Source organism: Macrotis lagotis, chromosome 7, assembly GCF_037893015.1.
Source record: "Macrotis lagotis isolate mMagLag1 chromosome 7, bilby.v1.9.chrom.fasta, whole genome shotgun sequence".
Taxonomy (NCBI): domain Eukaryota; kingdom Metazoa; phylum Chordata; class Mammalia; order Peramelemorphia; family Peramelidae; genus Macrotis; species Macrotis lagotis.
In genome coordinates this window covers 197,779,706-197,806,613 of record NC_133664.1, presented here as the reverse complement: position 1 = coordinate 197,806,613, position 26,908 = coordinate 197,779,706, and the positions used below count along the sequence as shown (strand labels likewise).

At 41.5% G+C, this 26,908-nt stretch overlaps 2 protein-coding genes across 4 annotated transcripts in view; both read right to left on the bottom strand.

Moving 5' to 3' along the window:
- The window catches only part of A2M (alpha-2-macroglobulin), a 260,412-nt gene that overhangs the window by 134,894 nt on the left and 98,610 nt on the right, over positions 1–26,908 (bottom strand).
- On the bottom strand, positions 706–25,483 carry LOC141493268 (solute carrier family 2, facilitated glucose transporter member 3-like). 3 transcript variants are annotated; one of them, XM_074194389.1, is made up of 12 exons: positions 25,032–25,483; positions 23,145–23,185; positions 13,164–13,292; positions 11,475–11,567; positions 10,837–10,997; positions 9,573–9,816; positions 9,046–9,208; positions 8,668–8,855; positions 4,420–4,524; positions 3,420–3,521; positions 3,124–3,327; positions 706–2,795 (listed from the first exon to the last, which is right to left on the bottom strand). In XM_074194389.1, the coding sequence occupies exons 3-12, from the start codon at positions 13,179–13,181 to the stop codon at positions 2,562–2,564; spliced, it is 1,512 nt and encodes a 503-aa protein (XP_074050490.1). In that variant the 5' UTR covers positions 13,182–13,292; positions 23,145–23,185; positions 25,032–25,483; the 3' UTR covers positions 706–2,561. The 3 variants fall into 3 exon arrangements, with proteins under 3 accessions (XP_074050490.1, XP_074050491.1, XP_074050492.1); XM_074194390.1 differs by lacking the exons at positions 13,164–13,292; positions 23,145–23,185; positions 25,032–25,483 and adding an exon at positions 11,874–12,375 and having other exon boundaries at positions 10,837–10,888; XM_074194391.1 differs by lacking the exons at positions 10,837–10,997; positions 13,164–13,292; positions 23,145–23,185; positions 25,032–25,483.

Below are 26,908 nucleotides of genomic sequence, written 5' to 3'. Positions count from 1 at the left end.
TTTATGTACATCGATGAACACTATTGTTCTATTAGAAACCAGGAGGGCTGAGAATTCAGGGAAGCCTGGAAAGAGTTGCATGAACTGATGTTGAGATGAGCAGAACCAGAACATTATACACCCTAACAGCAAACATGGGGGTGATGATCAACCTTGATGGACTTCCTTCATTCCATTAATTCAATAATCAGGGACAATTTTAAGAGTACCTGCGATGAATACCGTCTGTATTCAGAGAAAGAACTATGGAGTTTAAAGATCAAAGCCTATTACCTTTAATTTTTTTAAAAAAGTGTCTTATATACTACATAATTTTGCTTCTCAAGGATATGATTTCTCTTAACACATTCAATTTCCATCAATGTATAGCATGGAAACAATGTAAAGATTAGACTGTCTTCTGTAAGGGGAAGGGTAGGGAAAAATTGTAAAATTCAAAACCTTACTAAAAATGATAGGTAGAAACTACTATAATATATAAAACAAAAACTAATAAAATATTTTAAAAAATATATTGACTGAACATTATTGTTCAGACCTTAAGCTTGTTTCTTCCAAATACTACTGATGTAAAAACAGTACAAATTATGCCACCTATAAGTATGTTAGGTTTCTGAGTTGGGATTACCTATAACCACTATAACCCACAAAAGGAAGGGTCCACAAAAGTTTAGGTAACACACAGAGAAAGATCATGATCCCATATTTACAATAAAATTTTTATTTAAAAACAGAACCACAGTAACAGTAGTAAGCATAGAAAATACATTTGGAAATATTTACATTGTGGCTGTGGAGAAAAGGGAGGGAGAAACTATTAAACTATCATTGCCATTTCCTGGACCCTAGTTCTACCTGAGGATCTAGGATGATACTGGATAGAATCAGAGATCAAGGACATTTTTTTCTTCAATAAATTGCATATATATACACATATATATGTATATATCCACATATATATATTGCTTCCCCCCACCCAAGCCCCCAGAAGAAAAGGTGAGAATTGAGAACTAAATACTGTCCACAGGCAAGGTGGGTCAGGAAGGTAAGCACCAAGGGCAATCCTTCAAAGTATTTACTAAAAGAAAACCATAAAATTTAAAAAAGACACTCAACTTCCATCACCAGTGATCTTTTTATCAGCTAATTCCTAATCTTACAGTCCCTCCCATACACTTTTTGCCTAGAGGGTCAGGCCTTTTCTGTCCTGTACCTCATTTTTTCCTTTCCATTCCACCTATTCCACCATTTCACCAATTGGTGAAACTCATTAAAGGCTGTTTCATCATTAATGGAATATATAATTTAGCCAGCATGGAGGGAGGTGGAGGTGATGTGTACCAGTGTGTATGTCTGCCTGGGGCAACTTAAGATTTAAGGGGTAGTAACAGGGAGGCTGGCCAAATCACATTTAGCCAAGGCAAGAGTTTGTTTATACACAAAGGGAATCAGAATTAGTAGTTACCAGAGCAGTTACACAGAATTGATAACAGCATTAATATTCACGAACCAGTTGTTACTTTCTAAATTAATTGTGAATTATGAGTGGGGCTTTTTATACCTCACCCAAGTATTCTCCAGTTGAGTGATGCAAACATATATTTACAAGAAGTCATGTCCATTTCTTCACTTGAATTAAGGAGGCAAAAGTTAAAATCCCCTAAGAACTCTATAAACCACTTAGTCCCATTATTCCCATACCAATTTCTAGTCCTCTGTAAATGACCCCTAAATCCTGTCCTCAAATGCTTGTTTGGATCTGGGGCTTGGGGAAAAACCAATGACACCTGAAACCTAAGAAAATCCAAAAGAACAAAAACAAGGAAAATTTTCCCTTTCAGTATATTTTTCTATCCAAAAGGGAGGAAGAAAAATAGAAGGGAGTTTTCAATGAAATATCTAGAAAATCCATCTCTCTCCAGAGGTAGACCCCATCAACCGCATTCAACTTTACAGCCTATGATGTCAACAATATTGCAGTTTCCAAGTAATTATAGCTTTAAAAAAAAAGGAAAAAATCCACAAGGAAACCAATAGCTTTTGTAGGCATCACAAACATTGTCAAGTTTATTCTCATTTTCATGCAGTATCAAAATTGCTAAAGGTCATGTGAAAATCTCCATCTCTCCTTTATGTCTTCTATCCTTATTCTCCTCCCCCAGTCCCTTATTTAAATTTATACACCAACTTCTCCCTTCTCTCTGCCCTAAACAGTTCATTATTTTGTGCAATTCTTTCTTTTTACATTTAAAAAATAAATATTTATGAAATAAAACCCGGCAGATAAAATAAATAAAAACTCAATGCACTCTGCGGAGTTAAAAAAAATAAAGTGAGGAAGATGCTCTCTCTTATTTGGTCCCCAACCTTTCTCCTATCCCTAACTCCCACATATTAGTGAAATAATTCATCTTCACGTTCTTGAAGTAAGGTGAAAAATAAACAGTAGCAGCAATCAGAAACAATCCTGGGTTACAGATATCCTGATTAGGGCCCCACCTCAGGGAGATATTTTTCCATGTTAGGAGACTGGAAGAGGAGGGGTAGAAAGGCATGGGATTCTAGAGGGCTGACGAGGATGTGTCCTTGACTGGATCATTGTTGCTCATATCCGCAGCGGAGTCTTTCTCTGTCAATAAGCTGGGGCTGATGGTACCCTGACTCTTGTTCTCAAAGACCTGCGTAATATTCTCAAAAGTTCTGCCCTTGGTCTCAGGGACTTTGAATAAGGTGAACAAAAAGAAGATGATGAGGAAGAAAGTAAAGACAATAAAGACATAGGATCCCAAATATTTCTAAAGGGGAGAAAAAAAGTTCAGTCAAAATTCATTCTCAGACCAAGAACCAGACCTCTCCCTCTACAATAATTGATATGATCCTTGTTTGTACCAATTTTAGTCCCTTGTAAACCCTGTCCTCAATGCCTTCTAGGATTTAGGGATGGAGGAAACTGACTTTTATAAAGTGAATAACCAATTTGGACTGATCTTTTAAGGTACACTGTTAGTAAAATACCTGACCTAGTCATCTATTCTTTACTTGAATCATAATTCATTTATCTAATTGTAAATGAACTAACACTGGTTTCAAGTAAGATTAGACAAGGATAGCTAGTTCACTTACCGCAGCTGTAGGGAAGAGCAAACCCACAAGGAAGTTAGAGGTCCAGTTGGAGCAGCCAGCTACAGCCATAGCTGCTGGGCGTGGGCCTTGACTGAAGAGCTCAGCAACAATGAACCAAGGAATGGGTCCTGGTCCAATTTCAAAGAAGGCCACAAAGCCAAAGATAGCCACGATACAGACATAGCTCATCCACATATTAGAAGCCTAAATAAGAGACATAAAGAAACCAGTAAGAATGTGAACAAGACAACCAAGACAAAATCAGGTTTTCCCTTTTCCCTCTCACAGACACTCACCTTGAGAGACATGGCAATAACCATAAGAAGAGAACAGAAGGCCATGCCACTCAGTCCTACTAGATGAAGGGTTCTCCTTCCTGCTTGCTCCACTAGAAAGAGCTAGGAGAAAAAAATATCACAAATAAGGTTATTATTCTATGGTCAGGAATTATTGGCATTCCCCAACTCACAACCTGCATAGGTCTTTGGTCACCCCCTACTATTTACTTATCATTCTTACCCCTAAGGCTATTACATTCACCCTTTATTTCCCTTCCCTCTTCCTCATTACATTTTTCCAATATTGAAATCTCTTGAATTACCTATTGTTCAATCATTTCACCTCTAGAATTTACTACCTCCTCCCAAAGGCACTGATTTCAATTCTTGTTTTAACCAATGTTTTAACCAATGTAATAACCTCTACATTTGCCCAGTTTCATTTTGTCCTAATTTAAAAATGGGTGAATGTTCACCAATTGGGGAATAGCTAATTGTGGTATATGTACATCATGGAACACAATTTTTCTATTACAAACCAGGAGGGATGAGAATTCAGGGAAGCCTGGAAGGATTTGCATGAACTGATGCTGAGTGAGATGAGCAAAACCAGAACTACATTGTACACCAAAACAGCAATATAGGGGTGATGATCAATCTTAATGGACTTGCTCATTTCATTAGTGCAATAATCACGGACAATTTTAGGATATCTTCGATGAAGAATACCATCTGTATCCTAAGAAAGAATTGTGGAGTTTAAAGAAAGACCAAAGACTACTACCTTTAATTTAAAAAAAAAGTTATCTTATGCAATTTTACTTTATCTTTTATGTTTTCCTTAAGGATATGATTTCTCTCAATACATTCAATTTTGATCAATATATATAGCATGGAAACAGTGTAAAAGACTATCATATCAGACTGCCTTCTGTGGTGGGGGAGAACAAAAGTGAAATAAGGGGAAAAACTATTAAATTAAAAAAAAAATTTTCCCAATTTAAAATGTACAACTCACCGAAACTACAGTGAATACCACATTAACTGCACCAGCACCAATAGTAGTATATACTGGCTCTTTAACACCAGCATCTAAGAAGATTCCTGTGGAATAGTAGAAAACCTAATTGGGGGAGAAAAAGGAGGGACTATGTTATAAAGACAGCCCTAATCTTCAGTGAGCTGTAAGCTATAAATTCAGAGGTCCAGGGTATAAGGAATCAAATTGCCTGTCCTTCCTTGACACAATTACTCTTCCCACTTCCCTACAATTTAAAGGATTTATCCTCAGTCTTCATACTGATAAAGGTCTGTTATTTCCTTAATGCAGTTTCAGGGGCAGTTAGGTGGTAAGTTAGAGCACTGGTCCTGGAATCAGGAGAACCTGAGTTTAAAACTAGCTAAAGGTTCATTTATACAGTTTTCCCACTTAAGACAAAATGCTTTCATACAAATGTTTTTATTTGCTCTTCAAAAACAATCCCAAGTAAATTGGAAAATACTAGTAGGCAAAGTAACTTAATCCCATTTGTCTTTGGAATAATCATTATCTCCCATAATCAAATAATTATTAATTGATCCCACCCATGCCTTAAGAAACTCTTCTTTGTTGATATATTGCTATTAAATGACAGTCCTCTTAAGTTTTTTTATTTTTATTTAATATTTATTCTCATTTTGTAAAATAATTTTTTTATACATTAATAAAATATTCTTGTTTAAGAGAAAATGAAATACCTGCTCCTCCCCATAAACATAGACTCGCTTGAGCAATAAAGTAAAGGGGAGAGAAAAATATTAAAATAAAAAATAATAGTAATAATTGTAGGTATGGCCAGGTGGCACAATAGATGGAGCACCAGCCCTGGAGCCATGAGCACCTGCGCCCACATCTGGCCCCCTACACTCAACAATCACCCAGCTGGGTGACATGCAAGCCACCCGAACCCCACTGCCCTGCAAAAACCAAAAAAAGGGAAAAAAAGACCCAAAATAAAATAAAATAGTAGTGATAGTAGGGGTGGCTGGCTGGTAGACAGAGTATTGGCCCATGAGCCAGGAGCACCTGGGTCCAAATCCAGCCTCAGACACCCAATGATCACCGTGCTATGCAGCCCCAGGCAGGCCACCCAACCCCATTTGCCCTGCATCCCCCAAATAATAATAATAAAAAATGTGCTTGAGTCTTTCTTCCAGCACCAACAACTCTGTTGTGGGTGGATCACATTCTTTATGATAAATCCATCACAAAAGTTACTTCCATATTGTTACAACCGTTGCCATTGCTGATCGCAACTCCCTCCTTTCATATTTCTCCACTACCATGTACTATGTTTTCTCTCTCTTTTTGCTCTGACTCTGCTGTAGGGTACCTGAGTGGCACAGCAGACAGATCCCTGGTCCTGGGGCCAAGAAGCCCTGAGCCCCCATACCACCCCTTAGGCCCAGCATACACTTAGCTGTATGGTCCCGGTTAGGCCTTCCAATCCCAGCCCCTTGCAAGAAGTAAAAAAGAAAATGTGTTATATCTGACCACTCTCCCCCCATGGTCCATCCTCTCCTCCTTCATTCACATCCCCACCCCTTCCCCTTGTCCCCCGCCTTTGTTACTCCAGATGCCTATACCCCATTGAGTATATATGCTGTTTCCTCTCCTAACCACCTCTGTTGAGAGCAAAGATTCCCTCATTTCCCCTTGCCTTCCCCCTTCCATATCATTGCAATAGCTCATTGTAATAAATAAAAATCCCCCCTTTTTTCTTTCTCCCATTACATTTCCCTTTTTTCTATTGCCTCCATCTTTACACCATATTTTATCTTCAAATTCGGCTTTCTCCTGTGCTTAACTATAAAAGCTCCCTCTACCTGCTCTATTAACTGAGAAGGTTCATATGAGTATTATCAGTGTCATTTTTCTATGCAGGAATGCTTGCAGTTCATTATCAAGTCCCTCATATTTTCCCCTTCTCCTCCAATCTCCATGCTTCACCTGAGTCCTGTATCTGAAGATCAAACCTTCTGTTCAGCTCTGGCCATTCCAACAGGAACATTTGAAATTCCCCTGGTTCATTGAAAGTCCATCTTTTTCCCTGGAAGAGGACATTCAGCCTTGCTGGTTAGTTGATTCTTGGCTGCATTCTAAGCTCTTTTGCCTTCCGGTATATTATAGTCCAAGCCCTACGAGCTTGCCATGTAGTTGCTGCTAAGTCCTGTGTGATCTTGACTGCAGCTCCACGATATTTGGACTGTGTCCTTCTGGCTGCTTGTAATGTTTTCTCTTTGACTTGGGAGTTTTGGAATTTGGCTATAATATTCCTAGGGGTTGGTCTTTTGGGATGTCTTTCTTGGGGAGATCGGTGGATTCTCTCCATTTCTATTTTTCCCTCTGCTTCTAGGATATCAAGGCAATTTTCCTGTAGTAATTCTTTGAAAATGATGTCAAGGCTCTTTTCCTGATCATGACTTTCAAGCATTCCAATAATTTTTAAATTATCTTTCATAAATCTGTTTTCCATATCAGTTGTTTGTTCAATGAGATGTTTCACATTTTCGTCTAATTTTTCATTCTTTTGGTTTTGAAGTATTGAGTCCTGATTTCTTGTAAATTCAGCAATCTTCCTGAGTTCTATTCTTTATCTGATGGATTTGTTCTCCTCAGAGTTTTCTTATCTCTTTTTCCATCTGGCCAGTTTTGCTTCTTAAAGCATTCTTCTCCTCAATAACTTTTTTTTTAGGTTTTTGCAAGGCAAATGGGGTTAAGTGGCTTGCCCAAGGTCACACAGCTAGGTAATTATTAAGTGTCTGAGACCAGATTTGAACCCAGGTACTCCTGACTCCAAGGTCGGTGCTTTATCCACTATGCCAACTAGCTACCCCATCAATAACTTTTTAAACTGTTTTATCCATTTGACCTAAGCTGGTTTTTAGCATGCTATTTTCTTCAGCATTTTTTGGATTTCCTTGACTAGGCTGCTGACTTAATTTTCATGTTTTTCCTGCATCTCTCTCATTTCTTTTCCCAGCTTTTCTTCTAACTCCCTCATTTGATTTTCAAAGTCTTTTTTTGAGATCTGTCATAGCCTTAGCCCAATTTCTGTTTTTCTTGGAGTCTTTAGATGCAGGAGCTTGTGCTTCCTCATCTTCAGATTGAGTATTTTGATCCTTCTTGTGCTCATATGCAAAATATTTCTCAAATGGTGTTCTTCTTGTTTCTCTGCTTGCTCATTTTCCCAGCCTGAACCTGGTTTTGGGGTGATTCCTGAGCTTTTGGGACACTCCCACAAGGGTCCCAGTGTGTGAGGCTCTGTCCTCCCTCCTGGTCTGTGAATGACCATATGTGCCCCCCTCTGCCATGGGGCTGACGTGGGGGGGGCCCTGCTCTTCTATGGGGGCACCTAGACTGTGATCAGGATCTGAATGTGGTCAGAGCCCCAGAGTCCTGTTGCAGGGGCAGAGCTCTGCAGTCTTTCTCTCTTCATTCCCCTCCCTAGGTTCAATGGGCTTATGCCCTGGGGGCTTCTGGTTACTGGCTCTGTCTGCTTCTCTTCCTGGATCTGAGCTATTGTGAACACTGCACTGCTTGCTGTATGCCCTGAGGTCTGGGCTTCATATGCTCCCTCTGACAGAGGTCCCGCTGTTGCCCCAATTTGTGCCTGGTGCTTCCTGGGGAGAAGCTCAGGAAACTCCCCCACTGCTGGGAGCCCCAGCTCCCAGCAACCTGGTGCTGCCTCTCTGAGGCTGAAGTTCTTTTGCTCTGGTGGGCCGTCCCTCCAACCCCAGGGAGCAGAGCCTTTCTACTCTTTTCCAGGTTATTTTGAGTAGGAGAACTGCCTCACTGGGTCCCTCTGTGGGTTCTGTTTCTCAAAAATTTAGTTAGAGTCCTCAGCTTATGAGTTTTATGAGAGAGGGCCTAAGACAGGATCCCTTCTTGTCGATATCTTGGCTCCGCCTCCCCCCTTAAGTTTTAAGATCATTGTTATGACCCTCATAAAAGACAAATCAGTTGGCACTCTGTTGAATGATCTATGGAACCAGAATTATTAGGTAGGTTCAGTGGTAGCAACCAATCAGCAAGGGTCCTTCCTGTATGCTTACTGTGAACACATGAACCTAAAGTCAGGAAGTTAGCATGTCATTTATCCTTACTCAGTTTCCTCACTTGTAAATTGGGGTTCCCCGTCAATTATTATTAATATTAATGAGTAGAAATAATGAAACAAAAATCATGATACTAATGTTAAAGTAATTAAAGGATTTAGGTACTCACAGCATTGATTCCAGAGAGCTGTTGAGAGAGCTGGAGCATAATGGCAATGATAATAGGCTGTCGATAATTTGGTACCCTAAAGAGATCTAGCACAGTTAGTTTCTTTTCTTGTGACATTTTAGCACTCTCATTCTTCATCTCTTGGATATCCTGGTCTACCTCTTGAGTGCCCCATAACTTCACAAGAACTGGGAATAGGAACAGGGGGTAAATTAGTTTAACGAAATTCATTTTTCCTAAAGAGTGAACTAGAAAGAGACCAAGCATAAAGATTGCTTTAGGGATTCTCCCAAAACTTGTTATTTAAAAAAGCTACTCAAGGGAGAGTAGGTGCAAACTCCTGACGTTATTGCCTCAAAAATATTCCTTAATACTTACTCTTTCGGGCTTGCTCCTCTTCCATCTTATTGATAAGTAGGAATCTGGGGCTTTCAGGGCATATTGGAAGGGCTATAGATTGCAGAATAGCAGGGATGACAGTAAAACCTAATAACATTGGCCAGAGATTCTCAGTTCCCATTATGTATTCTAGTCCAAAGATCTAAGGATCCAAAAAAAAATTATATCAGAATTATATGCCAAGGAACCTTTTAAAATTATAAGACAAATTTTTTGGGGTGAAATTAGGCATAGTTTACCTTTAAAAAATTCTAGTCAAGGGCACTATTTTAAAAATCTTTACCTTCATTAGTCATTTTATGGCCTTATCTTAAATCACTAAAGGAAAAAAAAAATAAGCCTACTTTCCCAGAACTAGTAATTAAACTAATAACTTATCAGGCCCTCTCAAGTATCATGAACATGAATCTATTGGATGGATGCTGGGTACTGAAAGAGCAAAATTAAGTTCCCTTGTACCTTCCCTTACCCACTTTCACCCAGTGAATAGAAGAACATAAGAATACCTGGGCAATGAGGATCCCCACGACAATACCCAGCTGGTTTAGGGTGCCAAAGGCTCCACGAAGGTTAGTTGGGGAGACCTCTCCAATATATATGGGCACAAGGCCAGTGCAAAGTCCACAGAATACGCCAATGACCAGCCGACCCAGGATCAGCATTTCCACCACTGACTTGGAGAACTTTGCGAAGCCCAAAAGAGCACCTCCCACAAGTGCTAGTGCATTGATGATGAGCATGGAGTTGCGCCTATAAAAGCAGATATTGTACCTAAGTATGATTTCTCTATATTGCTTTCCTCTTAGCTGTACTGTTTCCTTGGCTTGTTTCTTCCACATATTTCTTGTGTTTTGATTCTTTTCCTCATTCCTTCACCTTAGTTTTTTTTCCCTTTTTTTGGTCTCATTTTCTATAAATTATTCTCTATTCAGTTTTCCCCATTTGTATGACTAGGTTAAAAACAGGGAAATAATAGTCTCTCTCTTGTAGCTTGTTTAGGAATATTATTGGCCAAGCCAAGATGGCAACTGATAACCTCTTCCATCTTCTGCCTAATCTTAGATCATAGACCTCATTTGGTAAAAGTTAAGATTACACAAAATGACCTTGGGTTGAAAGATAATGAAAATGAGACTTAAGATGAAGCCCCAATTTCTTATATATATATTGATTTGGTCCTGGCAAGTGAGACAGAGTCAAATGAAATTTGAGAGTATCCAGAAAGTTTTGATTTTTTTTCCCCCCAAGTCAATAGGATTAGGACTTGTCCAAGGTCACACAGGTTAACAGGTTAAGTATTATGTCTGAGACAGAATTTGAACTCTGGTCCTCCGAGGCTGGTGCTCTAGCCACTGACCCAAGCTTTGTTTTAATTGCTTCCTGAGTAGTCCTATTATTGCTGAAATAGCTAAGTGTATGTGTGGGGACTCTTAGTTTCAGGTTTTTGAGACTTCTAGAAAAAGGGCCCGTAGAAAGCCAGGAAACCTATTTTCAAATTAAACCTGTAGTATTCAGAATTTCAATTCCTTCACCTATACTTTCTCCTCTCAGAAAGAGGGGTAGGCTAGGTGGTACAATCAATTTTCTCATGAGAAAATTATCTACAGTATCTACTTCAAAGTTTTAACTATAGAGTTAAATGAGGCTTAACTGGTTACATTTAATGCTTGCTCCATTGCACCCTTAATTCACTGGTTTTACTCTAAATTAGCCCATGTTTTTTATAGTAATCCCTTCACCATTCTTTCTAGACTGGCTTTTGAGTAATACCTGCCAAATCGGTTGACGAGTAGTCCCACAGAGAAAGAACCAATCATGCCACCTACGGAGAAGATGGCCACAGTCAAGGACCAAAGTGAGGTGAGCAGAAACTCAGAAGTTGGCTGACCAGTTCTTTTTTGTAAAGTGAAATTGAGAAAGTCCTTGACGATCTATAAAAGGAGTCAAGGAATGATGGACTGGATTACATTCAACAATAGCAGGTGGAGGAGTAGGGTAAAATCTGCTTTTATGCAAAACCTAAGCAATTTCCCCAAAGATACAAGGTTAAAAACTGAAAGTAAGGCTGGGGCTAGGAGTCCTCAATCGCGTTTCCTATGTGTTCCATATCTTTAGTCTATAGACAGACTTTTGGCAGGTGGCAGCACTGGAGAACTATAAAGCCTTTTCCTTCCCTTTGTGCTGAATGACATAGGGTGGTCGTGATTCACCTATGTTCACCTACATTCACCTATAAATGACTCATTAAGTACTAAGATTGTTCTTCCTCTTTCCTCACTATGAATGTAATGTCTTATGTCCCCCACTGAACCCCACCCGCACCCCCAATTCTGAGCTCTGTCAGCTTTAAAATCAGGGAGCAAATGGGGATTCCACTAAGTCTATTTACTAAGTGGCTGGGTAATTACCTGCTCCGGGGCATTTATGACACCAGTATTGTAGCCAAATTGAAAAGAGCTTATAGCAGCTACTCCAACAGAGAAAAGGAGGGAGCCGGTGACCTGGTGGGTAAAGAAACAAAATAGTCCCCTGGTTATTTTTCCTCTTTCAGAAGATCTATAAAGCTGTATTCAAGTTCCACCACTTGGTCCCTTTATATGCTTCCTGTCTACTTATACATTCCTTTCCTCCCATACTCTAGCTTCAGTGGCTGTTCTTACCTCTTCACCTCCACTGACCTCATTTCCTAGCCTTTGAATTGGCCGATTGTCCCTCATGCCCCCAATGTACCACTCTCCTCATTTCCCAAATTACTCATACCACTACTGCTGGTATAATATGTTTCTCAGACATTCCAAGCAGCCAACCTTGTGGATTGGTTGATGTGCACATTCAGGATGTGGATGAGAGCCAAGAGGAGACAGTAAGGGGTAAGTTCAATCAACATTTATGGAGGGACTACTGTGTGCATGCTTCAAGTTCCATGGGAAAATCTGAACTGGGAAGGCACAGTATGTCGCACAGTACATCACTAGGGGAAAAGGTTTTAGGTAATGGGAAAGCTAGTCAACTAATTTAGCTTTTTTTAAAAGAGGGCACAATGAGAAGGAAGGGATAGACAGCTATGCCCTCAAGCAATGTTATTAAGGGTGGGATTCAGCAGACAGAACTGTTTGCAGTCTGGTCTTGGGAACACGGGCCAGAAACAGCAAGACCTGGGGCTGCTGGAGAAGCCGGGCTCGAATTCCTGCAAGCTCATGGCTTTAAGATCCCCCGGAGCCATCCATTTGGGCTCCAGCTGTCTCTGGAGATGAGGGTCTCTGGCAGGAGGGCTGTCTTGGGGGCCCTGTGCTCCCCCCCCCCATGGAGCATCCCGTTCTCCTCGCCTTAGGGAGAGACCACCCACTCAACCCCCGACCTAGCGCGCCCCGTTTGCATTTCCTGGGGCAAAGCCTGATGCGGAGCCCCTCACCCCCCACCCCCGGCACCGCCAACAGCTCCTGGCAGCCTGGGCCTCCAGAGCCCTTATCTGCAGCTCCCTCAACTTCAGAAGCCCGGGACCTGGGCGGGGAGGGGTGACCTTGGGAGGGGCGCCCCACCCACCAGTCCCCAAAGCGGGGGGCTTCCTCGGTGGCCGCGCCTTCTCCCCACTCCTCACACCCTCCCCCGCCAACCTCCCCTTCCCGGGGGGTCCCGCCCGGGGAGCGGGCGCTCCGGAGCCGGGGGCGCGAGCTGCCCGACAGCCCTGTGCCCGCTTTCCCCCTGAGCCGCGCACGGGCAGCATCCTCGGGGGGGCAGCACCCTCGGGGCGGGGACAGCTCCCTCGGGGGGGCAACACCCTCCGGGCGGGGACAGCATCCTCGGGGGGCAGCACCCTCCTCACACCCTCCCCTCCCAGCCCTCGCCAGCCTCCCCTTCCCTGGGGTCCCGTCTGGGGAGCGGGCACTCCGGAGCCGGGGGAGCGGCAGCCGGACGGCCCTGTGCCCTCGTCCTCCCGGAGACGCGCACTGGCAGCATCCTCGGGGCGGGGCCAGCTCCCTTGGAGGGCAGAGCCCTCGGGGCGGGGGCAGCATCCTCAGAGCAGGGGCAGTATCCTCACCGGTCGGCATCTCTACCCCCCATCCCCCTTCCCGGGTCCGGGGCGCCAGGACCCTTACCTTGGTCGTCGCCGCCATGGCTCCGGCCGAGTCCCTTCCCGGTGGCTGGCGAGGATGTGTGGGCCCCTGGTGGGGCCGCGCGGCTTCTCCGGCTCCAAGGGGCCGTGTATGTCCTCCAGCCACGCCTTACTGCAAAATACGAGAGAATATTCATACACTCCTGAACAATACAACACCATTTAGTGATTAAAAAGATGTGATTAAAAAAAAAACCTATGGTAAATCCTTTTGGAGAAGGCAGGATAGAAATACCTCAGCAAAGATTCTGGGGCATGAATCTTCTAAAACTAGATCAGAGTCTGTTAGAAGGTGGACTCAGGGTTAGGTACTATCTAGTGATACAAATTGGCAAATGAATCCTTAGCTAGAATATATGTCATTGAGTTCTCTTGCAAGTCTCAATATCCTGACTCCTAAAATTCTCCCTCCTCAAGTCAGAGGAATAGGAAGGCAACTTCCTATATGACACAGAAGACAGGTCATCATTTCACCCCACTGCTTATTTGGGCACTGCACGATACCTCTAGTCAAACTCAAGATGAAAGGTCAGCAAGACCATAAGAAGAAATGGGATTGAAGAGTGAAAACTTTATTCTTATATACCAAACCAGCTAGTCCCAAAGTAATTTCCTCTTCCTAAAGAAGTTGATTAATGCCACCATTTGGCCATCTGTAACCACAATCTAATTCACTTCCCCATAACAAAGGAGAAAACAATTTTTGCCTTGGTTCTTATAAAAGACTAAGATGCTAGGATAATGTGTGTCCACCTGGCTATCCCAAAACATTTACCTGCATCCAACTGACTACCTAAAAATTTCCCAGTTCTAATCTCATTTCCGCTACTGTTTGCCTGTTGATATTCTCCCGTAGTTTCTTCATTTTATTTTCCTCCTGGACTTCAAAAGTAAACAGCTGGATATCTGAGATCCCCTGGCTTTTACATGAAGATGGATGACTTTTGCTAGCAAGACCAAAAATCTTACCAAGAGTTTTAAATTTCTGGAAAAACAGGTAAAATAACCAGAGATGATTACTAAAAGAAAGGAAAATGAGGGTGTAAAAAAAAAGAGAATATAAGGAACAAATGTTTTGTCTAGGTATATAATATAGCTTTCCATAAAATTTATTTTTGAGGGTATTATAAAACTTAACATATCAATTTTTTAAAAATTCTTTATCTTTGAGCAGGAACCTGAGATATTATGTGTAAAAGAAACTACCTCCTTCCACCAAATATAGGCAGAAAACACAAACTTAAAACTCTTCTGGTGATGGGGCAGAAATTTTTAAACAAATCAGTATATTTCCTAGGAAAAAAGAAAAATAATTTTATTTTTAATTTTCAGTATAATTTCTGGTCAGTCCCAGAAATTATAAATTGGTGTCCAAAAGCAGACTTTCCCAACGTCTTTTTTGAAAATTGTGATAAAATAGTCTATCTTTAGGAAGATATGGTTTTGGTGAAATGTGTAGTCTAGGTGACAGTCTAATGGACAGATATAAAAGTCAAACTTTTCTATGAAGGAAATGAAAATGTGGAAGGAGGAAATAACTATTTACACATGTCTTTGTGTGTGTGTGTGTGTGTGTGTGTGTGTGTGTGTGTGTGTGTGCCTTTAGGTTTGATGAAGCACTTTACAAATATTATCCTCACAATCACCCTGGGAGAGAGGTACTATTATAATATCCATTTTACTGATAAAGAAACTGAGGCAAATAAAAGTTAAATGATTTGCCCAGAGTCACAAGGAGCTCTGAAACAGGATTGAAACTCAATGAAATCAAAACTCCTGATTCCATATCTAGTGTTTTATTCATTGAATGAGCTAATTAGCTATCTTGAGGGAATTATGGACAGAGGAATGCAATGAGATAAACTCTTCTAGGATCCAAAAATTTTCTCTTTATCTCTATAGAAACAGTATTAGAGGGTCTACTAGGTGGTGCAGTTGCTAAAGCACCGGCCCTGGAGTCAGGAGTACCTGGGTTCAAATCTGATCTCAGACACTTGATAATTACCTAGCTGTGTGGCCTTGGGCAAGCCACTTAATCCCATTTGCCTTGCAAAAAAACTTAAAAAAAAAGAAACTATTAGAGAAGAGAGAAGTAAAGGATATTACAGGAAGGAAAAGAACTGGGAGAAACAAAGATGGCTAGGTTGGCTGCCTCTATTTCTGTTTCTCTAGTATATTTCCCCCCCTCCCATATGATAGATGAACAATTTTAGAGGGTGATTTCTTTTTCTTTTCAGCTACAAATATCACCAGAGAGATAGAAACATAGCTTCTATCTTTATCCTTCACCTGAAATCAAACCTAAGATGAAATGTTGAGAACCAGACTCCCTTTGACTCTAAACATTTCAGAACAGAGTGCTTTAAGCCATGGAAAGAAAAGAAAATGAGGTTAAAATAGCTTACAAATAATAGTCCAAAACAAAACAACTAAAACTTGTCTTCTTGGCATTAGAAAGGCAAACTAATCCCAGGTCAGCTGCCTCAACATATATAGATCCCCAAAACATGGAAAGGCATGGGTATTAATGAGAGCAAATGCAATTTTATCAAATTTGTAAGTATTAATAGTAACTTCAAAAATGCAAATCTTTTTTTGTTTCATCCTTTACTCCCATGTTAAATGGAAGGGAGATTATTAGCTAGTTTGACAACCCATGCTTTCAAATATGACTAATATTAATCATGTACACATGTCAACATTTATGAAGATATGAAAAGATTCTGGATTTCCATGGCCTGGGACAGTAAGAAGAGAAAATAATTATAACATGTTTGTTTTTACTTTTTTTTTTTTTTTTTTTTGGTAAGGCAATGGGGTTAAGTGGCTTGCCCAAGGTTACACAGATAGGTAATTATCAAGTGTCTGAGGTTAAATTTGAATTCAGGTTCTCCTGACTCCAGGGCCAGTGCTCTAACCACTGCACCACCTAGCTGCCTCCCATATAACATGTTTTACAGACTTTACACATCATTTCATTTGATTCTCTAGATAACTCTGTGAGTTAGATATATCACCAATTTACAGAAAAAGCATCAATATAATATGACATAGCAAAATCCAAGTTTCTTCTGATTATAAAGATCCCTCTTACATCTCCATCTACACATCTCCAATGTGTAAGATATTCAAGAGCACCTAAAGTCAACAATTCATTGTTTTTAAAAATGCTGCATCTGAAAATTGTTCTTTGTCTGATAGACAGTTCAGAAAGCAATGAATAAATGAAACCCACGGATAAAGAAATGCAGATGTCCAAATTCTAAAATCATTGAATCTCCTACCTACACTGGTTTGCCCACTCTTCATCCAGACAAGAGTAATTGTGTTATTCTGTGGAATTTTTCCACCAAGAATTCCACTGCAGACACAAGGCTTATATTTTCTTGATTAGGAAAAGCAAGCTAAAAGTTGGGGTAGGGATGAGGGAAGAAAAGTATTGGACTTTTGCTTCACTTTCTCTCTTTCTGTGAAGCATACCACTATTCTTTCAGTAACCAAGGTTCACAGCCTAGATGTCATACTCAACTGTTCACCTTTACTTATCCTCCCTCTCCCTCATATAACCAATCAGGTGCCAAGTCTTATTAATTCTACTTCCATATCTTTCCATTTTGGATTTCCTTGGTCTGGATCAATAGTGAGGGTAAAGATATTTAAATGACCTTGTTTTATGAACTTAGCACATCATTACATTTGATCCTCCAGTTAACTCTCTGAGGTGGGTATCATAATCATCAATTTACAAAGAAAGCATTACGTGATATCAATCAAAGTTTCTCCTGATTATAAAGTTCTCCATCTCCATGTTATGTATTGGTATGTAAGGTATTCAAGAGCACCTGAGTTAGGCCCTAGCCAAGGTCAACAACTCTTTATTTTATAATAATGCTGCACCTGTGAGATTTTTATTATGTTTGCTTTTTAAAAAACAATTGATGTCTGATGGAGTGTACCTCTTCTTAGAAAGCAATAAATAAATGAAGGCATAAGGGTGAAGAAATGCAGATGTCCAAATTCCAAAAACATTAAATCTCCCTAAAAAATTAGTTTGCCTACCTTTCATCTATACAAGGGTAATTGCATTATTCTGTGGGACTCTTTGCACTGCAACTTCCAGTAAGGACTTGGGGCTCTATTTAGTTGGTTAGGAAAAGGAGGCTAATAAATTTGGAACTCTACCCAAAGGCTATAATACTATGCATACCCTTTGACTAAGCAATATGGATATTTCAACTATACTTCCAAAGAGATCAAAGAAAAAGGAAAAGATCCCATAAATATGTAAGTACAAAAATATTTATAGCAGCAATTTTTGTGGTGCCAACTGAAAACTGAGAGGATGTCCATCAATCGGGGACTGAATGAAACTATATGAGTGAGATAGAAAGATATTCTTATGCTATAAGAAATGACAAAGGGAATGATTTCAGAAAAACTTAAATGAACTGATGCAAAGTGAAATAAGCAGAACCAGAATAATCTGGTAATAACAGGTATATTATAATGATAATCAATTGCAAAAGACATAACAACTCTGATAAATATAGTGATCCACCAAAACTTCAAAGGATACTCTTAGAATACACATTGAAGCATATATTTATTTCCTTTCTTTTCAGGGAAGGTGAAACATGGCTAATGAGGAAATATATTTGGCATACCTCCTTATGTATAATAGGTATAATGTTTCTTTCTCAATGGATAGTAGAAGTAAAGGAAAAGAGAGAACTCAGAACGAAAAAAGAAAAGAGGAAAATTATGCTAATTTCTTTGAGGGAAAGAATTTTCTTTTGTTGTATTTGTATACCTAGTCCCTAGTGACTAAGTTGTATCTAAGATGGAATTTGAAACTAAATCTTCCTGACAGTCAGTGATCTATCCATCAAGTATAAGTGCTAAAAATACTTGGTGACTGATGTAAGTGTATGTAGCAATTTGTTCTCACAAATCATCTGAAAAAACCCACAAATTTTTTATTCCTTTGTGTTATGAGCTAAATAATTGAAAATGAAGGAAAGGGACTTGGTGAGAATAAAATATATTCTCAGGATTATAGTTCTCAAGAAAGTCTTGAATTTCTAAACCGATGTCCTAGCAAAGATACTGCTGACAAAAATGTCCTGAAAATATGGAAATCTCATTACCATGGGAAAGAAGTTTTCAGAGTCTATTTCTTTAAAATTTATCAGATCTTCAATCTCTAGACCTTTATACAAAGATATGCAATGGTTTACTTTTTTATTGTACAATTGGGTGACAATTTATGAGATAATTTGTGAGAATAAAAAATAAAATGCAATCCAGTCACACACACACACACACACACACACACACACACACACACACACACAGAAACAGACACATGACCAATACATTCCTTGCCAAACTCACTTCCTACTTTGTCCACAATTAGGTGTCCCACTTTACCACTCTGATAAAGAAAATGTAGATTAACTAAGTCCCTTCTAAGTACTATCATTCTATATATGACATTAATTTTATTTATAATTATTATTGCCAAACTTGGAGGCCACCACTAATCAGTTCCCCAGTGTGCATCTTATGTGTCATCTTCAACTCCTCACTCTCTATATCCATGTTGCCAAGACTTGTTTTTAATCTTCTGTTGATACTTCCTTCTACCTCTCATATACCCATTTTTCTCCTCTAATAATGCCATCACTCTAATACAGGTCCATATCATCTCAAAATTGGTCTAAATTCCAGTCAATCCTGCCTCAGTTGTCAAAGCGATTCTCCTAAAGCACAAGCCTTTGCAGCCTTCTTACACATTACACAACCCCACTTTTTAGGGTAGTGATACTGGCCCCCTGGGCTATTCTTCAAACTAGTTACTCCATTTTCACTGGACATTTTCAGGTCTCCCATGCCTAGGAATGTTTTCCTTCCTTATCTCAACCTTCAAGATGAGTCATTATCCTGGCTTCTCTGGCTCTCTTCAAGTCTCAGCTAAAATTCCATTATTTTTGTGGGATGTCTTTGTTGATCCCTCTTCATTCTAATGCCTTACCAATGTTGATCATTTCCAATTTATCTGTTCCTAGTTTTTTTGTATATTTGCAATTTTGCAGGTTTCTGTCAGATTGTGAGCTCCTCCAGAATAGGAAATGTCTTCTGTCTTTCTTTGTATTTCCCAACATTTAGGGCAAGGCAACTGGTAGTAGGTAGGATACCAACCTGTCAGGGGAAATCCCAATGGAGTTCTAAGCCATCACCATAACCACTCCGTCATGATCATCCCTCACTACTTAACTGGGCTTTAAACACAGTAGGGCTTCATAAATATGTACCACCTGACTGACTTGCAGGTGTGTGTTGCAAGCAGCTATAGAGCAATTGTACCTCCAACAAGGACTGACCCAGGGGACCCAGTCATGTTAGTGTAAGGGTCAGAGTGTTGCTCCTTGGGTGTTTGGCCCTGACCCCAGAGTGGAGTCATGGATTTAGTCCATCAACTGGGGAAAGAGGGCAAGAGGATAGCTAGTTGGTGCAGTGGATAGAGCACCAGCCAAAGCACCAGCCCTGAAGTCAGGAAAACCTGAGTTCAAATCCGGAATTAGATTCTTAATAATTACCTGTGTGACTTTGGGCAAGTCCATTGCCTTGGAAAAAAGTTATTTACTGAGTAAAGAGGTCAAGGAACTCAGATCAAGCAGGAGCATGGGTTCTGTTGCTCTGAACCAGCAGAGCCTTCCAACTGGCTGACAAGGAAGGAAGGAAGCCAAGCAGAAGTCTAATGGAATTCTACCCAGGTTATAGAGACCCAAACCAGGATCAAAGTCATAAACTAAGGTCCAGACATTCCCTCCAGAAGTGACCAGAACCTGACTCTAATATCAAATGAAAAATAGGACTGGAAGAATGAACAAACACCAACAACACAATAAAGAACTATAGTGTCAAGAATGCCCAAGACACAAATGTAGAAGAGAATAACTAAATCATCTAAAGGAAAAGTCACAAAAGAAATAAATCAGCCATGATATCTACTAGGATTCCTAGAAGAAATGAAGAATCTAAAAATTACATTATAAATGAAACAGAGAAAAAAACTGAAAAGAAATAAGACCTTTAGCAAAAAGATTTGGAAGGAGAATTAAGTTTAGTATATAAGGTCCATGTACTCAATTTTACTCATTTAAGAGACTTCTTGAAAATTAGAATTAAACAAGCAGAAATTAACCTCTTCAGAAAGGAATTATTCAAATAAAATGAAAAGCCTGAAAATATATAAAAGAAAACATGGAGTTCTCGTATAAAGAAAAGAAATGATCTGGAAAAAAGATCCAAGAGAAACAATTTTAGGGTCATTGAAATATCTAAAAGACATCACCCAAAAGAGTTTATGAATATTGTATTTCAAGAAATCATGAAAGAAAACTGCCTGGATCAACATGGTCTCTGTCTTGCTTCCCTAACATCCTCAGGGAGAGAGAAACCATTCTATCAAGCCTGAGACTCCTCCATTCTAGGAAAGAGGGAGAATGTAATTTCATAGTCTCTAGACTGGTCTCCTGCCTTGAAGGAAGAATAATAGTAGCATTCCTCCAACTTCCACCATTTGTTCCTTCCCTTGAACTGCTGACCCTAAGTGAACTCTACCTTGAGGTCAAACCCCTAAGGACAATAAAAACTTACCAGAATTTACTTCTCAATGATTATTAAGTTCTTCCACTCCCCTCCCTGATCCTCTCCATTCCAGTGATTCTGAAATTCTTCAGCATTCTTTAAGTTCCATTCCTCATCTCCTACTGTTTGATCCCTTGAGTATAATCTAATTCCCTCAATGTCCCACTCCTTCCATTCTATCTCCTCTGGAATGCCTGCTCCATAGGCAACAAAAGTGTTTTCACCTTAAAACTCCTCTTAATGACATAACTTTCCCAGCCTGCCTTTCCTGCATTGGCTACAATTTTGCTCATCCTACTCAATTCACTGATTAAGGCCAAGAAGTTGGAATATTTCTTGGTCCCCATTTCCTAGGAACAAAGTTTTTCCTCTTATCACCATCACTCAGGAACTTCTCCTCCTTTGAAGTACACTTAATCCATATCTACCACCCAATCAAAATTCTGGTGGTGCTTGTCCACTGATACCCAGAATATTTCCTTTCTTTCTTTAAAGAGTTTACTGCCTAATTCAGAGTTTTTCTCTCTTACTCAATTCCTGTTCCTTCTACTAGAGAACTTCAACTTACATAGTGATAAACATACTAATCTCCAAGTTCCTCAGATTATTCACTTCATATGACCTACTTCTCCCCATTTCAGTCACACACAAAAAATTTTCATACCCTTGATTTTGCAACACTCACAAATACATCACTTCTCTATTTATAGAACATGGGATATATTTACATATCCCTAAATAAATCACTATCCCATTCACCAGAGTAGCTCTTCCAAATCTTTCATCTCTCTTCAAATGTCCTATGGCTCTCCCCATCCCTAGCCCTCATTCTCTCTGCTGAAAACTTTGCTTCACAGTTTAATGGAAAAAAAATTGAGGTCACATGTCAAGAGCTCTGACTTCTTCCTTCCTTCTTCTCTTACATCACTCAGAACTGTTCTGCCTTCTCCCTTCACCCTATCTTACATAATGTGGCCCTTCACTTTACCAAAACAAGCCCCTCAACATGCACATATCCCATTTCATCCCTTCTTCTCCAGTAAATTGCCCCTTCTATAATACTTGGTTTCTCTCTTATCTTCAGGTTTACCCTTTGCACTGAGTGTTTCCTGACTGCCTTCAATCATGCCCATGACCCATCCTGAAAAATCCCTCACTTGGATGTTGCACTACTTATTAGCTCCTCCTTTACATCTCTTTCCTTTTGCTCTTTGAGAAGGACATCTTCAATAGTTACCTTTACTTCCTTTGATTTTACTGTCTTCTTTTTTTTTGTTGTTTTTTTTTTTTGTAAGGCAAACAGGGTTAAGTGGCTTGCCCAAGGCCACACAGCTAGGTATTTATTAAGTGTCTAAGACCGGATTTGAACCCAGGTGCTCCTGACTCCAGAGCCGGTGCTTTATCCACTATGACACCTAGCTGTCTCTTTACTGTCTTAATTCTCTACCATTTGGCTTCTGACCTCATCATTCCAGTGAAGCTCCTTTCTCCAAAGTTACTCATAATCTAATTGCCAAACCTCAAATTGTCCAATTGCCTTTTCTCAGTCCTCCTTCTTGACCTCTGGCTTGCCTTTGAGAATACCCATCCCATCTTCTTCTTGACTTCTCTTCTTTCCAGGTTTCTCCCATCTAGGTGCTTCTCTTGTCATCTTTGCTGGGGCTTTTCACAGGAAACTTTTTCTCTATCTTCTCCAATTTCAGTAATTTTTGATTATTTGATTATTTCCAATTTATTTTGAATGTATCTTATTTATAAAGATGTTTGCATATTGTATTGTCTTCCCCTTTCAAATACGAGCCACTTGAGAGCAGGAACTCTTGTGTAATCCCAGTGCTTAGCACAAGGTTTGGCAAATAATAAGTACTTGATAAATATTTACTGACTTACAAACATATCTATTGGAACCAGAAGGAAAACTGCAAAGAGGAAAAATTCACGGGTCATATCCTGAAAGAAAAACCCAAATAAATATGCTGGGAACGTCAGTCAAAAGCTTCTAAGTCAAAGAAAAAGTACTGCAAGCAATCAGAAAGAGTTCAAATGTGAGCTTGTACAAAACTTAATAACTAAAACTATAAAGGTACAGAGTTGCTAACATTATATTGCAGAAGGCAAGAGATGTATGCTTATAACCAAAAGTAACTTACCTGTCAAAATTGAATATATTCCTACAGGGGGAAAATGGTCATTCTTGATGAAAAACATCAGAGCCAAGTAGAAACTCTAAAATATCAACATAAGTAAGCAATATAAAGGGGTAAATATGAGCAAGTAATTAGAAGCAACTATACTAGGGCAAAGTACTTACCCTCTTCTGGAGGAGATGATCCCAAGTGTCTCTTCAGAATCCTAATTCACCAAAGGTCAAAAAGAAGTTGAATAAGACAAAAGTCTGGCAGTGGTTTTGTTATGTTTTGATGCTCTTAAAAGGAAGGAAGCTGGATGGCATCTAAAAGTGGGCAACCAGGTTGCTGAACAGCCTTGACCTCTTGCCAGAGGAGAATCATTTGAAGAAACTAGGGCTTTAGTTTCTGGAGAAACTCAATTGTTTGTCAATTGTTTTGAAAATCTTTGTTGTAGGAAGATTTTGAACTAGATGCTTGGCCTTAAGAGGACAGAACTAAGAAAAATGGGAGAAAGTTGCCAAAAGGCAAATTTAGGCTTGATAAAAGGGAAAACTTCCTAAAATTAGAATTGTTCCTCTGTAAAATGGGTTATCCCCAGGAGCTGGGTTCCTATCTCTCTTTTTTTCTTTTTCAAAGTGTATTTGAATAAGTTCTCTTCTAAAGGCAAAAAGCCTGGATTTCAATTTTTTTTAAGGTTTTTGCAAGGCAATGGGGTTAAGTGGCTTGCCCAAGGTCATACCACTAGGTAAATTATTAAGTGTCTGAGGCCGCATTTGAACTCAGGTCCTCCTGACTCCAGGGCCCGTGCCGTATACACTCTGCAAACTAGCTGCTGCTGGATTTCAGTTTTGACTCTGCTACTAATTCACTGTGTGGCTCTGGAGACTTAGCTACCTCTCTGGGCCCCAGTTTCCTGTCCTGTAAGAACAGAGGGGAGAGAGCTTGCAGAGGAGGTCTTATTTTCACAAGGGAGTGAACTTTGGCTCTCCTAGAGAGGTTCACTAAGGGAGACCACTTTGACGCCCATCAGACTATGTCTTCCCAACCTGTCCCAGAGCTGACCCTTCCCTTGTCCCCTTTCCTTGAGGCCTCGCTTCTTGGCTCCATTTATTCACCACAAGCCCCGTCATCTGGTGAGATGGGCTGAGTTCTCTTGGGAGGACACTTTATGGTGGGGGGGGGTGCTGGGGGGCTGGGGTCGGGCTCCCTGAACAGGGTCTACTGGAGCGGGGCCACTTTCAACTTGGTCCCCCCAGGCAGGGAAGGTGGGATGGCCTGGCCTGGCCTGGCCCGAGCTGGGCTGGGGTGGGGGAGGCAGGTGGGGATGGGGTCCTTGCAGTCCTTCACGGAGCCCGAGCCGGAGCCGGGCACCAGGCAGTGGCCCAACCTGCGGAAATCAGACCGCGTTCAGGGCGGGGGCCTCCTGGGTCTTCCAGCCCGAGGCTCTGTGCCTCCAACTGCCGGACCGAGTTCCAATTATCCGTTATTTGGGCTCCGTTTGAATCTGCCCCGGGGGCAGAACCGCCTGGGACACAACCGCCTCAGGCCGGAGGCCTCGGCTCCATCCCCATCCCCATCCCCATCCCCACAGGCAGCTTCGCCCCGGCAGCGCGGCGCTCCCGCAGCATCCCTCCCCGCTGTCTTCCTCCCCGCAGCATCCTTCAGTGCAGCATCCCCCCCCGCAGCATCCCTCCCCGCAGCATCCCCCCGCTCAGCACCCCTCCCCGCAGCATCCCTCCCCACATCATCCCTCCCCACAGCATCCCCTCCCCGCAGCCTCCCTCCCCGCAGCATCCCCCCGCTCAGCACCCCTCCCCGCAGCCTCCCTCCCCTCAGCATCCCTCCCCGCAGCATCCCCTCCCCGCAGCATTCCCCCCCCCAGCCTCCCTCCCCGCAGCATCCCTCCCCACATCATCCCTCCCCACAGCATCCCTCCCCACATCATCCCCTCCCCGCAGCATCCCTCCCCACAGCATCCCTCCCCACATCATCCCTCCCCACAGCATCCCCTCCCCGCAGCATCCCTCCCCTCAGCACCCCTCCCGGCCCCGCCCCCGCCGCCCGGTCACCTCGGCCAGGGCCTCCGCTCTCGGCCTCCGCTCCGCCCTCCGCTGCCGCCTCAGCCCCGGCCGACCCCGGGCGGGTCAGCCTTCCTGGGGCCCGCCACTCTGGCCGGCCGCGTGCGGCACTGCTGCCATGCCCCCTCCGGGCCGCCTCTCCGGGCCCGGCTCTCTCCGCGCTGCTGCTCCCTGGCCCCGGGGGCGCCGGGACCAGCTCTGGGGAGGGATCGGAGCCGAGCCGCAGCGCCCGCCGCCGGGAGGCCAACGGCTGTTCCCCTCGAGCCTTCGAGCGCCCACGCCTGCTCCCCTTCCCAGCGCTCCCCTCCCCGGCTTCTGTCCGTGAGCCGGGCTCACCCAGGCGGCTGCCACCCCGCCGCTGACTTGGGGCTTGGGGCCTCGGTTTTACTGCTCAGACACAGCCTGGGATCATCTAGCCACAGCACTCAGCGGAGCACACTGAACAGCCGGCCTTGGATTTGGGGCTGGAACTGGGGGCTTAGTTACGAGTCTCGGGCTGGGCTCCTAGACCCGAGATGAAGAAACGTCTGGGTGGAGGTTGGGAGACAGACACACGCAGACAGCTCAAGGGTCTTCCCAAGCTTCCATTTGAGATGCTACTCATCCGAGGAGGGTTTTGAACCTGGGTACGATAGGCTTTTTTCACTGTACTGGAGACCTGAGAAGAACCTTATTGTCTAATAGAAACAATTTGCATTTACATAGAATTTAAAAGTAATTTAAAAAGAACAAAACCTTGTAAGAATCAAGCAAAAAATTCCTACATTGGCCATGTCCAACAAAAAAGTATTGCAACCTGTAGCACAGACATCTCGCTTACGAGGTGAGGAGTATACTTAACCTGTGGGCATCAGGAATTATGCTTGAGCCAATAAAAAAACATGTCTTCCAAAATACTTTGTTTTTAAACGTTGTTATACCATAATTTCATTCACTTCATACTACAACTTAATGCAGTCTTCCTAGGTTTTTCTGAAACTCCCTTTCAGTTTATTTCCCACAGCTAAATTATATTCACATTCTGCAACTGTTTAGCATTCTCTAACTGACAAGCACCCCCTTAGTTTCCAATTGTTTGTCAATACAGAAAACTTTATAAAGATTTTTATTTTCCCTTCTCTTTTTTGATCTCTTTGGGGTATAGACTTAGTAATGGTATCTCTGAGTCCAGAAAGGAGAGGGATATTAGGATCAAGGAATCAGGAAAGGATTCATGTTGTAGAAGGTAATGCCTGACGTGGGTTTTGAAGGGAACCAATCACTCTAAGAAGTCTAGGTGAGTGGGGGCGGCTAGATGGCAGTAGTGAATAAAGCACCTGCCCTGGAGTCAGGAGTATCTGGGTTCAAATCCGGTTTCAGACACTTAATAATTACCTAGCTGTGTGGCCTTGGGCAAGCCGCTTAACCCCATTTGCCTTGCAAAAACCTAAAAACAAAAAACAAAAAAATATAAGTAAATGGTAAATGATGGTTCAAGATGATAACTTTTTTTTTTAAAAATCATCAGCAAGTATTAATTGTAACGGGGATAAGTTAGAAACCTTCCCAGTAAGATCAGGAGCGAAACAAAGATGACTGTTAACACCACTATAACTAAACACTCTACTGGAAATGATACAGCTCAATTAAGATGGACTTAACAATACAGGATTCAAAGATGATTCTAAAAGTCCTTCAATGGAAAATAGCATCCACATTCAGAGAAAGAATTATGGAATCTGAATGCAGATCAAAGTACACTATCTTCACCTTTATAATTTTGTTTTTTGTTTTTCCCTTCTCATGGTTTTTTCCCCTTTTTGTTATGATTCTTCTTTCACAATGTGACCAGTATGTAAATATGTGTAACACAATTGTGCTGGCTGATA

Coding starts and splice junctions, on each gene's coding strand:
- LOC141493268 (XM_074194389.1), bottom strand. Junction 3,522..4,419: donor TGGTATTCACTGTAGTTTCG/GTGAGTTGTACA, acceptor TTTTTCTCCTAG/CTCTTTCTAGTGGAGCAAGC. Junction 2,796..3,123: donor TGCTCTTCCCTACAGCTGCG/GTAAGTGAACTA, acceptor TCTCCCCTTTAG/AAATATTTGGGATCCTATGT.